Below are 15,194 nucleotides of genomic sequence, written 5' to 3' on the forward strand. Positions count from 1 at the left end.
GCTTTTGTCCGTTTCGATTTCAATGACAGTAATTGTTAATGTTCTTGACCCCTTGTGTAGATTAAGGGAAAATTTTAAACAGGAAAATGTAAAGCGCACTGTGGGAAAAACAAACCGTATTCATATTGTTGCAACCGACAAATTTTGGATAGCAATTATAACTAGAAGATACTTGACTTGAACATTTTGTTACAATGTAATGTTCATTCTTTAATTAGTAAAATTTTTAATATTATGTTTCCAATATCAATATGTAAATAGTTTCAATTGAAAAGATATATAATTGTCTGGTGACCGGAGAGGTAGTGGGGAAAGGATCGGAGGTCGTCGGTCGCCCCTCTGCGCGCACGCTCTCAGTAATAATTTACGTCGCGTCGCGTCTGCTGGTGATTGTTGTACATTGCCTTATAGTTCGTGACAATAAATTCGATTCAAGGAGAAAAACACGAGCGCCTGCGCTCGGTTCGCCCCCTATGTCTGCCGCACTCTATGTGCCACCTGGACGCCGTTAGAATGAAGTGCCACTATCGCTGCAATTGGAATAAAGAGATAGTTTTCAACTCACAAAAGCTCGTAAAGAGACGTTAGATTCCTCGGCCGTATTGAAACCACTCCACGACGACAACCAACGCTCGACCTCGAGGATTCCAGTTTAGAGAATAACACTGCCCCCTATAGTTTTGAATTGATTTGAACTTAGTTTTAAGACTATTATAACTATAGAAGTAAATAACTAAAAAGACTTGGGATATATATAGTGCTCTCGAAGGACATTACGATGGCACTGGCTGATATGTATCTGGGTACGTGTCAAGCTGTTTAATTCCTTACAAAACGAGATAAATGTTAATGTTTCATGAAATTAATAACCATTAGTGTCGCTTCAAGGTTACTAGACAAATATTGTATGTACTTTTTAGGTTTTATCAGATCCAGTAACGTCTATTTATTTACAGATTAACAACGATTTCCCTTATTATACAGGGCTATGTGAATTTGTGATAAAAACAACTAGAATTAAAATCCTTAAACTTAGAAATGCAAAATAACATAATTTCACGTGGCGGTCATACAGACGCTGGTTGTAGTAAAAAAAAATTACAGAAGAAAAATACCCACATGGAAGTGTTTACGTTTTCAAAATATTTTAATAGGTTGAATGATTCACATACAGTTAGCTACGCAAAACCGGAATCTGATTAACTGTAGCCCTAGCACGAATAACTTGCGAAAATGTATTCGTAACGTTATCGAATTATATTTGTATGAGATTTGTACAGCGCCCCTATCGTACGTAAAAGGAACTAATTTTGGTAGCACGAACAAATTTCGTATCGCAATCGTATCGTCACGTAAACGATACTTGAACCTTATAAACAATGAAACGCTATAATTGCGAGCACGAACACTGTTTTGACGTACGGTAATGTAAATTTCGAAGGCTGGGTATCGACTGACTATCGAGTATTGTCGAAACTTTATTCACTTAAGATTTGTTGGTGAGAAAGGTTTCGTAACGTGTTTAAATATAATTTTCTCCATGTTTTTATTTTTTAAGTATTTTTTTATAAATAATAGTGTTTTCTTATCACTTTAGTTAGTTCTTATATACAATTAATTTTAATAAATTGCTCAAAATGCAAAGACCACCGTTGTACGAGCGTAGTCCTTTATATTATTTTGTTGCTGCAAGTTTACTTGAAAATGAAGAATATTCATCAAGAGAAGTTAGGTAAGTACCTACTTCAGTCAATCGTGTTATATTCTAATATTTTTTAAACATAAATTAATTGAGAATCAATTGGTTTTATTACTTATAGAGAAATTACACGCAGAGTTGCTCTGAGAAAGAAAAATAATCCTGTGGACATAAATGACGCGGAATTCAAAAATAGATACCGGTTGAATAAAGAATCATTCAAGTTTCTTTGTAATCAACTTAAGCAAAAAACATCTTTAAAAGCAAGTTCCAGGATAAGTTTGGAACTTAAGGTAAGTTTGTTTTTATTATCTCAGTAGGTAGCCGAGCATACGGCCCACGTGATGGTAAGTGGTAACTCACTCGCTCGCTCGCTCATGTATGTTAGCAATGCTAAGGGCAGTGCCAAGTCTCTATTGTGAGAAAAGCTTAAATGTAACATAAAATTCAAACATTTCAGGTTCTTTGCGCGCTATCTTTTTATGCCACTGGATCTTACCAACGCTTAGTGGGAATGGCTAAATATTTGGGCCAAACGACTGTAAGCAAATGTGTGAAGGAAGTAACAGATGCTCTTGTAACTCCTGCAATTTTAAATACTTTCATAAAATTTCCTTATGCCAGAGCTGATAGAGATGTAATAAGAAACAAGTAAGTGTGAACTATATAATTTTATTACAAACATTCATTTTTATATTATCACGATTTGGCGTAAACTTATGACTAAAAAGTAGTATTGTTATTTTTATTTTTTTTATTGCTTAGATGGGTGGACGAGTTCACAGACCACCTGCTGTTAAGTGGTTACTGGAGCCCATAGACATCTACAACGTAAATGCGCCACCCACCTTGAGATATAAGTTCTAAGGTCTCAGTATAGTTACAACGGCTGCCCCACCCTTCAAACCGAAACGCATTACTGCTTCACGGCAAATATAGGCGGGGCGGTGGTACCTACCCGTGCGGACTCACAAGAGGTCCTACCACCAGTACCAATTGTTTGTTTTTACCTTACAGATTTTTTGCAAAGTATGGTTTCCCAGGAGTTATAGGATGCATTGATGGATGTCATTTCCATATTTTCACACCCAAAAAAGAAGTCGAACATTTGTATTATAGTAGAAAGCATTTCCATTCATTAAATGTGCAAATGGTAAGCGCAGCTCCGCCGGCGTGTCCAAATGAAGTAAAATAGAAAATTAAACTGATGTAATGATTTTTCTTCAATTTTAGATTTGTGATAGTGATTGTCGTATTTTAAACGTAAATGCGAAATACGGAGGAGCCACCCACGACGCTTTTATTTGGGAAAATAGCGTGGTCAACAATTATATGCAGAGCTTACATCGAAATAACGAGCAAGTGTGGTTGTTAGGTAATATTTTATTAATAACCTTTACAAATATTCAGACTAAGTTTAATTTATTTTAACTAGGTTTTTTTTATTATTTCCAGGTGATTCTGGTTATCCACAGCGACCCTGGTTAATGACACCAATTTTAGATGCTGTTGAGGGAACTCCAGCTTATAAATATACAGCAGTTCATGGAAGGACCAGGGTAGCTATTGAAAATACTTTTGGGCGACTAAAAAACCGATGGCGTTGTTTGTGTAAGGATCGCACATTACACTATGCTCCAGTAAAATGTGCAAAAATCATAACAGCATGCTGTGTATTGCACAACTTAGCCATTGAGTTCAACATACCTGAACCAGAACCAGCAGAGATTGAAAACCCCAATTTGACTATGACAATCTCTGAACATATTTTTCAAGAGAATACTACAGGAGATGGGTTAATTAGGGGTAGAGCTATAAGAAGTATTTTAGTGGATAAAATTAATAGACTTCATACATAATTTTACTTTTGTTTATTAATTTTGTAAAAATATAGTAATTGGTAATTATAATTAAGTAATTGGTAAAATAAAATAAAATAAAATAATTAAGTAATTGGTAAAAAAATATAGTAATTAAGCTTAACTTAAGACTTTCTCTCCATAAACCTCACAAAAGCTTCCATTGCCTCTTTCATAAATTCGAGCCATTGACCCTGCATCCGTAGCTCTTCATCTCTCTGTCTTACTCTTTCACGTACCTCAAATTCTCTAACTCTCAACCGATCTCTTTCTAATTCCTCATATACCCTATCACGCTCTGAAGCATACTCCCTTGCCTTTCGGTCTATATCTAAAAACATTTTTGTTAAATTGTTCTTTCTTTTTTTCTGTGGCGGAGGGTTCCACTCCTCTTCCTCGTCAATAACTGGAGGGGGAGCCTCAGTTGGTGGTGGTGGAGCCACTGTTGGTTGGCTGCTTGTGCTAGGAGTATTCCAATCTATAAATTATTCCAATATGTAATAAGCCAGTTTATACAATTAGTCTCATTTAGGTTCATAGATATCATAGCTGTGATATCATTCTTATTTTATGTATAAAGATACAGTATTAAGAAACAATGAACTTCAATAAATAAAAATTAAAAGGGCTACGAACCTATTTCCGGTTCCTTTAAAATAATTTGAGTATTTGGCCTCTCAGTTGAAATTTCTTCCTGAAATAAAAAAAAGATTACTTACTACATGCAATATTTATTGCACAATTGAAATGTAAAGTATAGCTAACTTGTGGAAACCCAGCTTCTTTTATCTCCATGCCAGTAGCTGCCTGCACTCCAATTATCTGCATGACCCTTTGTTCTTGGTCAGTCAATAATAAATGGAGCGCTGGTCCGCCACCAGTGCCACTAGCAGCTCTATTAATTTTAGCACACTTTTTCTTGCAATTATTCTTATAATCACTCCACACCTTCATTAACAAACAAACGTTAAATTAGAATTTCTAAACAAGAAAGATTAATAATAAAGTTAGTAGATTCAGTCAAGTGCTTCAGCAGAAAAAAATAGCGTCCCTTGAGTTAACACTTGACATACCTTACGCCATTTGTCCTCACTCTTAGGATCTCCAGAAGAATCGCTATTTAGTAATCCCGTTAACTCTTTCCACTTCATCTGTATAAAATTGCGACCTCGTGGACCGCCTGATGGTTTTGATAAATCTCCATTTCTGGAATATAAATTGTATGGCACATTACATAAATAATATTGACTGAAACACTTGAGTTAATAAAACTTTTCTAATAAATTAGAACTTTATAAGTACTTACGCTTCCATAAATTCCACCATTGTTAAATACTGTGAGTGGCTAGTTCTCATATTTAAATAGGTAAATCTTGAAAAATAAGTACTAAATTAATAAAAACAATGAAACACTTTCGCTCTTCACAAGAACTAAAGCAAACATAAACAAACTTAGCCTTGGCCGATATCAAGTGGATACGTTCGGAATCCGAATTTTTTTGTTTTGATATCCAAGACACTATTTTATTCCTTCGATTTTAATGTCATAGCATGTTCTTAAATATCTTTCGTCATATGTACTTCACTTTGTATGCACTAGTTAATTATTTTTTAATTAAATAAACCGTAAATTCAAAAGTTTAAAATAAAATGACAACTTGGTTAAGTTTCCGAACGAATCATTAATTCCATATGATAATCATTTCATTCCACAAGGACCGTCCCTACTTACGTTAGGATGACGTCACTAACGTATTCGAATCGAGCTTACGATAGTTGGCAAAATGTTGTTCGTGCTGCGGAGTAACGTTAATGTATCGAGGGCTCGATACATTAACGTTACGAATTCGTAAAATTTTCGTGCTTGGGCTACTGATATTAGTTAGGTTGTGTTGTCAATTGATTTAGAAAAAAAACACCACGCTATATTGATCATATTTCTTGATCATAACAACTCTCATTGAATTCGCTTTATCTGCGCAATAATATTGTAAAGAATTCCCGGTCTGTTCTGCTTGTGGTGCAAGCAGTAAACGATGTGGGTTTACGATACGTAATATTTTACTTTCGATAAAGAATATCGTGTACATATAAAAATATTTCAGTCATAGGGAATAATACATCAATCTCAAGTCATAGGGAATACGTCAATCTCAAGTCATAGGGTGTAAATTGAAAACTTAATAACGTACTTAATAGTGTACAAGCATGTACGCTGATTTTGTATGAGCCAATGGGAGCGCAACTTATTTTAGTCGCACGTGGTTTTGAAAAAAAATATGCTTTTATTGTTGTTATATACATTTCCGGCTTCAGTTATCGTAGCGGCAGAAAAAAATATCGTCATTTCAATTCCAGGAATACTAATTGTCCTATGGAAATTGTTACAATTTTTTTGACATACACAAACTACTGATAAATTTAATAGTTTATAAAGTATTAAGTATATTGTTTTGATATTTAAGTTGATATTAATAGAAGGCAGGTACCTTGTCGTTTGTACCGTACAAGTATCGTAAACCAGTTCGATCAGATGACGGCCTCGCTCGCTGTTCGCCCAATAATTAAAGCTATATATTGGCCACTTGTTTTGCCTATACAAATATACATTGATAGAGATATTAATGACCCAGCGTTGTACTTTTCGAACGGTGGATAAATAGTTATCTTGTCACGCTCTCTGGGCGTGCTCAAAACATTTTTTTTTTCCTTTCATTACCTTGAATAATAAGTTTATAGTAACAATAAGTCAATACAATGTTGTCTGTTGCTCAGCTTTTAATGAATTATCTGGACGAATTTGCATTCGAACTGCGATCACGCTTCAGTTCGAATTCTGAAAACAATGCTCTTGTATAACTGAGACATGAAAGCATCATGTTCTCAGAGTTTGAAATACTAGATGATGATCAATGAATATTGCTCTCATTACAACAACTAGATTGTGACCGAGTATTGCTCGGTATTTATATATTTTTTGATATATTATGTTTTTTAGAAATTGTATTTAAAAACAAATTACATATTGATATTATATTATTTGTTATTTTCTTTCAATGAAAAAGTGTATGTTTAAGTTGATTATCGATAAAGATAATTATTGCAAAAACGAATAAAACAACATTTTTTGAAAATAAATCGTTGCTAGATCGATTTATCGCCCCCGAAATCCCCTGTATACTAAATTTCATGAAAATCGTTGAGCCGTTTCCGAGATTCATATATATAAATTTATTTATATACAAGAATTGCTCGTTTAAAGATATAAGATAAATTTAGCTACGTGCATAAATATATAGTACCATCCTGAGACATACAAACTTGAATTAGATAATTTGATATATCCATTTACTTGGAAAAAAGTGTGTTTGTTGTTTCAAACACATGCTTTATGTATTTAAAGGCAGTCCACAAATGAACGGGATTCTCATCTAGGTATCTACAAATTTAAAGATACGTAATTCACCATGTTGATCACGCCACTCGTAGCTAATGTATACAAAGACCTATATATTGTAGATAAGGAGCGCGAATAATTTAGATTTTACTAAAGTCATTGACCCGAGCACTTTGTTCATTTTAAAACAAATAAGCTGAATAGATATAATTTCCGTTATCTGAAGTTTTGGTATCAGCGGAATACTACTGTCAAACTTAAAGTTTATCGTGGGTCAGTTTATTGCAACCGAATTTGTTAAACAGATACTTGTCACTAACGATTATGTATTCGCGTCATACTCTAAATTATGATAGACTAAACTAAACAAAAGCACCTTTAAAAGTAGTACTGATCTGTAATGTGAATACATTAATTTATCTTAGTATTATAATTATTACAAAGGAATTATGTATTCGGTAAAATGAGAAGAATATTTGGAGGGATGTCTTAATCTCTTGGATCAAAATATATATTTGGGAATCCTTTTTAACTGACTAAGAGGTGGCCATTGATCCGCAAGTTTTTTTTAATAAAAAGTTCCTTCCAACGTTATATCAGTTAAATAGCTAAACAGTGCTGAATTGCGTGCACTATATGATAAGATTTTTGTACTTTAGTGGAATAATACTAAGAATTATTGTTTTATTTATTATAAACGAGATGACATCACTACAACAATAGAATAAAACTGTTTTATATTCTATATAATTAATATTCATTATAATCTCAAGGAAATATCCCAAAAGACCTGATCATAAAAATAAAGTATCGTTTAAATTCGTGAATACATAAATATTTTTAAGCAATAGATACTCGCTCACTTAGTAACATAAAACAACAACTGTGACACTTCTTAAATCTTACCATATTCGATTTTGATCAATTGTAAGTTTTTTAACACTTGCTTTTGCATTATCTAACCTTTTTTTTTTTTTTTTTTTCAGAGAATATTTTCTCCAACTGGTTAGAGGAAAAAGTTGACCTCCCTTCGATCTTCGAAAACATTTCTGAAGTTCCTGAACGCGTGGACCCACAACCCCCGGCAGCGGTTCTAGCTTCAAGTCCTTTTGTGACCTCGCAGCCCACTGAAGAACTGCTGCGGGAATTCGAAACGGTTTATGGTGCTGTCGAGTTAACGCATTTAACACCGCCGCAGAGTCCGCCGGGACCCGCGACTCAGTTGCTTCTGAGTTACGCTCAACAAGCACAATGCACAGCACTAGCACCTCCAGCTCCCCTGGCACCGCCGCAAGAAGCGTGGCAGATTGTGGCACCTGTTCCGGTTAACCAGCTGCCGGAAGGTTACGAGTGTGACTTGGACGCCGTCGAGGAACTGGTCCGTCACCGAGCCTCTCAACTGGCATCTCCGCAACATTCCAGTAGTAGTGCTAATGCCTCTCCACGTTCTTCACCACCATCATCGCCGCGTTCCTCATCGACCGACGAGGACTGGTCCGCACCGTCACGTTTGAAGACGCGTTCTGTAGATGACCGTCGTTCACGCAAGAAGGAGCAAAATAAAAATGCTGCTACTCGTTACCGTCAGAAGAAAAAGGCCGAAGTGGAGGTGCTCCTCAAGGAGGAGCAGACCCTGCGCCAGCGTCACACCGAACTCGGGGAGAAGTGCTCTGACCTCCAAAGAGAGATTCGCTACCTAAAGGCTCTGATGCGTGATCTTTTCAAGGCGAAGGGTCTAATCAAGTAAATCAATCAACAACGCCGCCTCCAGAGAAATAAAACAATATGCAAAAACGCATAAAGCGATTGATTCTGTTGATCATCGGAAGTTAAGGGAGTTCTTTAATTTGGATGATTTTTATTTTACGATAAAATAATTTAACTCTGTCATAGTTTGCATCTAAGTGAGCAGATCAGATGTCACATTATCGAGCAGCATAAGCTACGTCATCATCAGAGGGATACTAATAACACCTTGTAAGGTGGCGCCATTCTTCATCATTCATTCATTCATTAATTCATTAATTCATTTAGACGATAGGTCGCATTCGTTATTGTAAAAATATGTATACTTATAGGATCAACAACATCTTACTCCTTGTTTTGGTTAAATCACTATTTTCGGTATATATATACATACTTGTATTGAGAAATTTTATCAACTGACATGAAATCTTTGATTATTTTTTTAATATTTCTTACAATAAATGGAATGCGATGGCGGAATGGTTTTGTTTTATTAATGAACATGCATATAGTAAATAATCATTTTTTTTAATCTCATGGCAGTTTTCCTCTGAAAGAGTACTACTGTACACAAAAGACTTATATTCAATTTCTGCAGCGACACAGCTATTTGAAACGCGTACGAGATAAGAATAAGTTTTTTTTTATTGCCCGTGTAGGCAGACGAGCGTACGGCCCACCTGATAGTGAGTGGTTACCGTCGCCCATGGACTCCAGCAATGCCAGGGGCAGAGCCAAGCCGCTGCCTACTGTAAAGCCAAATAGTAAGTACAGTACAGTACATATAAGTACAGCCAAACTCGAATAACAAATATACTTTGCAAAGATATTAACGGTAATCGAATGTGGATCCCATGGTGCAATAGTCATGATCACTAATAGTTTATTAAAGCTTGATGAAACGTTTGAGTGGTGTCTGGACTAGATATGTGTCGTTCGTTCAATTTTAGATTCAGATCAGTACTGACCTGTTGACAAAATGATCCGGTTCGTACGACCCGTTCAGTCGAACGAACGACTAAGCGAGACGGGCGCGGGGCGAGACGCGGCAACCCGAAATGACCCGAATGACCGTCGTACTCGTATGGTTCTTTTCTTCTGATTCGTAGGTTTTGTGTTAAACGAGTCGATTTAGTGAACGACTCATATTTTTTGAAGTGACCCTATCGTTCGCGCGGAATTTGAGACCCGGGTCGTTTGACTCGTTCGTTCGCGAGCGACACATATCTAGTCTGGACGGCTTAGATTTACAATTGAGTCTAGTAGATGGCGCTGTAATCGGGCTTTATGTTTTATTGTTGTAGTTTTTTAAATATTTGATGAATTTTCCTGTTGACCAAGCTTAGGATTTAGGTACACAACAAAATTAATTCTCAAAAAATTAAAATTAAACGCCGTTCATTTATAAAGGATCAATTGAAAAAGTTGGTACTGATTTGTAAATTTTTTTGATACTCTTAATCGTTAGGATTTTAGAGAGAAATTTGGAGAATTCCCGCAATTGTACCCAAGAAATTTAGTGTAATTTGGGCAGCACAGCGTTATTAGGCCAACGAAAATAAAACTTTATTTATATTTAAATATGTATAGCACATAGAAAAAAGAAAAAAAAACAAGATCTCGAGTTTATTGCGTTGCGTACTTGTAATAGCACAATTATGATGACCAAACGATCCGATCCGATGTCCATGTAACCTCGTGAAGATAACGTTAACGTTACATTGACTTGATGTTTTTTATTTTATTTTTTATTGCCCTTGTAGGCAGACGAGCATACGGACCACCTGATGGTGAGTGGTCATCGTCGCCCATGGACTTCAGCAATGCCAGAGGCAGAGCCAAGCCGCTGCCTACCGCTTAATACTCTCCACAAGTCTCGTTTGAAGAAGGACATGTCATAGCGCTCGGGAAACACCGTGGAGGGGGAACTCATTCCATACCCGGATGTTAGATAGTTATATGTTTGATAGTTAATAATCGTATTACCAATGATCTTGAAGGAATCGTCTCGATCTTAGTTTTGTTTGTTACTAAGCAAGTATTGTGCTTTAATTATATGATATCAATGATAGGCTGTTCACCGTACTACACCAAAGCTAAATTTTCAATTGAATTTTACAATGGCTGCCGTATCCATCAAGCCGAATTATGGGATTGCTTCGCAGAAATAAGCGGGATAGTAGCAACTTGACTCCATAGTTACCATTACCATTACCACTGTTGGTAATTTAAAATTGGAAATCAGATCTAATCGATCCCATAGCTTGAAGAAAACCCTACCTAAATTTACTTAGGTACTTACGTATGTGTTGAATCTGAACTTGGATTGAATGTATAATTACCTTTATCATAGTTGCAAACCATTGTGTGCAAATTATCATCGTAGACATATGCAGTACTGTAGCTGGCTAGACATAATTAATAATTACAGGATATACATAATTTACATACTTAGTCTGCCTTTAGTGAGAATTTAATGTAAATACCGAAACTACACTATGAGGATGCTTTGTTAGTTAACTTCCGTAATTACACTGAAGGCAACTTAGATGTTGAAAAAGATGACTTAACTATGACAATGAATCTGAAAAATTCAAACTATGGTTATACAGAAACTAATCTCTAAAGAGATATTTGCTTAATTAGAGACGCGTGCATTACGTCAATCCTGTATCCTGAGGTTGATCGCCTGTTTCTGAACTTAGCTTTACGTATCAGACTGATTACTGGAGATGTTAGCCGGGTAGTACCACACTGGTGGTAGGACCTCTTGTGAGTCCGCACGGGTAGGTACCATCACCCCGCCTATTTCTGCCGTGAAGCAGTAATGCGTTTCGGTTTGAAGGGTGGGGCAGCCGTTGTAACTATACTTGAGACCTTAGAACTTATATCTCAAGGTGGGCGGCGGCATTTACGTCGTAGATGTCTATGGGCTCCAGTAACCACTTAACAACAGGTGGGCTGTGAGCTCCACCCATTTAAGCAATAAAAAAATATATTTTGATAATATTTTACAAATAATTTTCAAAAATCATCGAAAGCAATCATATTATTATAACGAATTAAGTAAAATCTTAAAAATCGTTCGAGAAAATCGAGACAAGGAAGGTCTTCTATAGGGCAGGTGTTTTTGCTCGGTAAACTGACGGTCCCGTATGTTATTGCACGGAACCTTTACTTAATCAAACTTATCTTGAAAATTTTAGTGCGATTCAGATTCCTGTCTAACTTCTGTAACACTTCTATTATATCATCATTGAGAACACATGACATGGGCATCTGATAAAAGAAAATGTAGGTTAACCTTTTTAGCAGACACGAAACAATAGCTAGGTTTTGGGTGGGAGCTGTCATTGTGCAGAAACATTATCGACTTATGCGAATGCGAAACAGCTTATTATTTTATTACATTATTCTGTATCTATCTGTACTAACTACATATATTAGCTATTTAGATTAAAATTATGTAAATGTAAACAATTTATTAATAACAGCATAAATTTGAATTAGCTACAAGCTACAAGTAATTACACTCGGTACCGATCCCAAGTTAAACCAGTTTCCCGTATTCATTTCAAACATTGCCATACAATTAAATTATAGAAAAGTAAATAGATCTAGAATATGCGTCATTGAATTAGAGAATCGTGCTTCGAGATGACCGTTTATCGTTAATATCCTCAACACAAGGAAAACTTTTCCAATAACAGTGAGATAAGAGCGAGTTCAGAGTTCAGACCGGGTCATAAGTATGCATGTGGCGTGTTTGTTAATGGAGTGAGGACAGGGACAAAGCGCCTTGATGCTGTGGAATCCACCCTCCGTATTATGAATGTATTACGGTGAGCGAGAAAGCATTTTTATAGAGATAGGTCGCTGTGTGAAGGTCTTATATGCGTAACCTTCAAAGCTTAATCAAGATGCAGAAAGGAGTTTGTTTTTCTTTCGTCTTTCTTTTTCTTCATGCCTTTATCTCATATTACGGAGGATCGGCATAGCGTATTATTATCTTCTTATCATGCTGCATACGGATTTGGTATAAGTTACAACCGGCCACATGCCTGACGTTAACTCTCCTTGGATTCTACCTCAATTTACTCATTGCAACGGGCAACGGCGAAATTATTTTCTGTTTCTACTTTTCTTTTATTTCATCCGTTTTTTGGTTTTATGTTTGGGTGAACGGTGTGTATAGTTTATATTTTTTTTAAGTTTCACTTATTATTTATATTTATTTATATCTTAATGTAAATAATAAAAACATTTGAAACGCAACTAAATCCGAAAAGCAATTTGCAACAAAGATATGTTAATAACATTATTGTGCTGGGACTCACTGGAAGAGAATTAATATTATCCACTATCACTCTGAGAACCTCAGGAGCGATACTGAGGAAGATATTGCGACTAACATCTAAGTTAGCAGCAACACGTATGTGGTTCACACAATCAGACTTGGGATGGGGATATTCGAGTATGGATCTTCCATACCACTTTCGATTTAGTCCCCCATCATTTCAATAAAAAAAAAATAATAATAAAATAAACCACGGGCTCAGTGACCAGACATTCCGTTAAACCGTAAACATATTTTAGTATAGTGTCTAAGTGGGTCCTCATTAGGGCTTTTTCATCTATTATTCGGCATTAATCGAATCGCCGTGCTAATGCTAATCGCCAAGCTAATGCGCGATCTCATCAAAATTGAACAAGGATATCCAGCCAATTGATATCATTCTTCCTATTTTGGAAATAAAATTTGCTTTCGGTAGAATCGATTGATTTTGACGATTGCGATTTTATCCATGCAATAAGTTGATTGTTCTCTCTGTTGATATCTGTAGCTGGCCTGACGCAGGTAACTCATAGTTAGAACAGCATTACTTCTCTTCTTGTGGGTGTTTTAAAACGAGGCTAAGGGCTTCAGCAAAAGAGCAGCAGCGTTCTCTGAGTTTATGCCAGCCTATTGCGATTGCCAACCAATATTAACCGTCCTTTTGTATATTTCTCTTCCAAAGTGATCATACTTTTCGGTTTGACGATGGGGCAGGACCAAACATGGTGGGTCACATGGTGGCTTCGGTAATAATTACATACTAAGTGTACCATGAGTTTGTTCACCCATGTACGCAATAAATAAAAATATATACATGAATGTACGTAATTGTGTTATTATACATAAAATGAAGTGAAATGTTAAAATCACAATAAATACCCATAGACATATCAGAAAATTTCTCTGAAATTCCAACAATTACAAAGTATACATAGATTAACCCAATCGGATAAACGACGCGCGAACGTATAAAATATGATTAAACGAACTTGATATATTCGATTGGATATTACATTCAATACATCCGCGTTTAACGTTAAGTATTAATATCAAGCTTTTAAGTAAGCGTGAAATTACCCACTAAATTGTACTATGTGCACTTAATGGCTTTTTCTGATTTAAAATATATTTTATATTATTATAATTTTAGACATTAATGTTTATTATTCACAAGTTTGATGGATGCAATTTTTTTTTTGAGTTTTTACGGCTGAGGGTTTGAACAAGCTCATGGTCCACCTGGTGTTAAGTGGTTACCGGATCCCATAGATATCTACAACGTAAATGCCGCCACCTCCCTTGAGATATGAGATCAAAGGTCTTAATTTTTACAGTACAACGACTGCCTCACTCTTCAAACCGACACGCATAACTGCTTCACGCCAGAAATAGGCAGGGTGGTGTTATCTACTCGTGCGCACTCCCAAGACGTCCTATCACCAGTAATTAGTTAACACCAAAGTACATTTATATTTTTTGTTTGATTGCGGGTCTGATTTTTTATGTAGTTTTTTTTAAAGTTTCAATTAGTTATTACTGCACTGTGGATGTCCATCGTGAACATTCGTTAGGCCACGACGACACGATAAGGACGGAAGTAGGAGAGAATACCGAGATCGAAGACTGGTAGCCGAATCCAACATTATAGGCGAAACAAAAGCATACTGATTTCGCTGGCTCGGCCATGTGGAAAGGATGGGATGGCATCGTACGGTAAAACTGGTGTACTTGGGACAACCAAACAGTCGATAATCGATTGGACGTCCGAAGTACCGTTGGAAAGGCCAGGAGGAGGACTTGCCGAAGCCTCAAGCTACCCGGTGGCAAGCGACAGTACACCTCCGTAAAGAATGTCGTCTCTTGTTGTCGGAGGTCAAGATCCAGCTTGGGTCACTGCGCCAAGGCAGTAGTATGGCATTATTGAGCTACTTTTATTAATCACATACTTATTTGATGAAAAGTATATTCATATTAGTTGGGCATACTCAAAGTCACTTTTTACGACGATCACGTCTATACCTATATTAAAACCATTTTCCGGGGTTTCTTGTTTTAAGTTTGATTTTAAGTTCGATAGATGTTCAAGCAAATTTGATGTGTATTCATTTCTAGATTAGAATCCCATGTCTCTCGCTCTAATTATTTTCTACCAAGCTT

At 36.1% G+C, this 15,194-nt stretch overlaps 3 protein-coding genes across 4 annotated transcripts; 2 read left to right on the plus strand and 1 right to left on the minus strand.

Moving 5' to 3' along the window:
• Positions 1–1,199: 1,199 nt before the first annotated feature.
• LOC119629101 (putative nuclease HARBI1) lies at positions 1,200–3,682 on the plus strand. Of its 2 annotated transcripts, XM_038013822.2 has the most exons (6): positions 1,200–1,732; positions 1,821–1,992; positions 2,160–2,350; positions 2,717–2,852; positions 2,933–3,074; positions 3,155–3,682. In XM_038013822.2, exons 1-6 carry the CDS (start codon positions 1,638–1,640, stop codon positions 3,556–3,558), a joined length of 1,140 nt encoding a protein of 379 aa, XP_037869750.1. In that variant the 5' UTR covers positions 1,200–1,637; the 3' UTR covers positions 3,559–3,682. The 2 variants fall into 2 exon arrangements, 1 of the variants encoding a protein (XP_037869750.1); XR_005245181.2 differs by lacking the exon at positions 2,717–2,852 and having other exon boundaries at positions 1,584–1,732.
• On the minus strand, positions 3,556–5,472 carry LOC119629102 (uncharacterized). The gene is made up of 5 exons (XM_038013823.2): positions 4,865–5,472; positions 4,632–4,764; positions 4,324–4,506; positions 4,195–4,252; positions 3,556–4,036 (listed from the first exon to the last, which is right to left on the minus strand). Exons 1-5 carry the CDS (start codon positions 4,912–4,914, stop codon positions 3,684–3,686), a joined length of 777 nt encoding a protein of 258 aa, XP_037869751.1. The 5' UTR covers positions 4,915–5,472; the 3' UTR covers positions 3,556–3,683.
• Positions 5,473–8,027: 2,555 nt separating this feature from the next.
• Positions 8,028–9,116, plus strand: Atf (activating transcription factor; the record flags this gene model as incomplete). The annotated part of the gene is given in 2 exon segments (NM_001043576.1): positions 8,028–8,037; positions 8,039–9,116. Coding segments are annotated over 2 exon segments (674 nt in total), but the record flags the coding sequence as incomplete, so codon positions are not given.
• Positions 9,117–15,194: the final 6,078 nt, after the last annotated feature.

This window comes from Bombyx mori, chromosome 11, assembly GCF_030269925.1.
Source record: "Bombyx mori chromosome 11, ASM3026992v2".
NCBI lineage: Eukaryota > Metazoa > Arthropoda > Insecta > Lepidoptera > Bombycidae > Bombyx > Bombyx mori.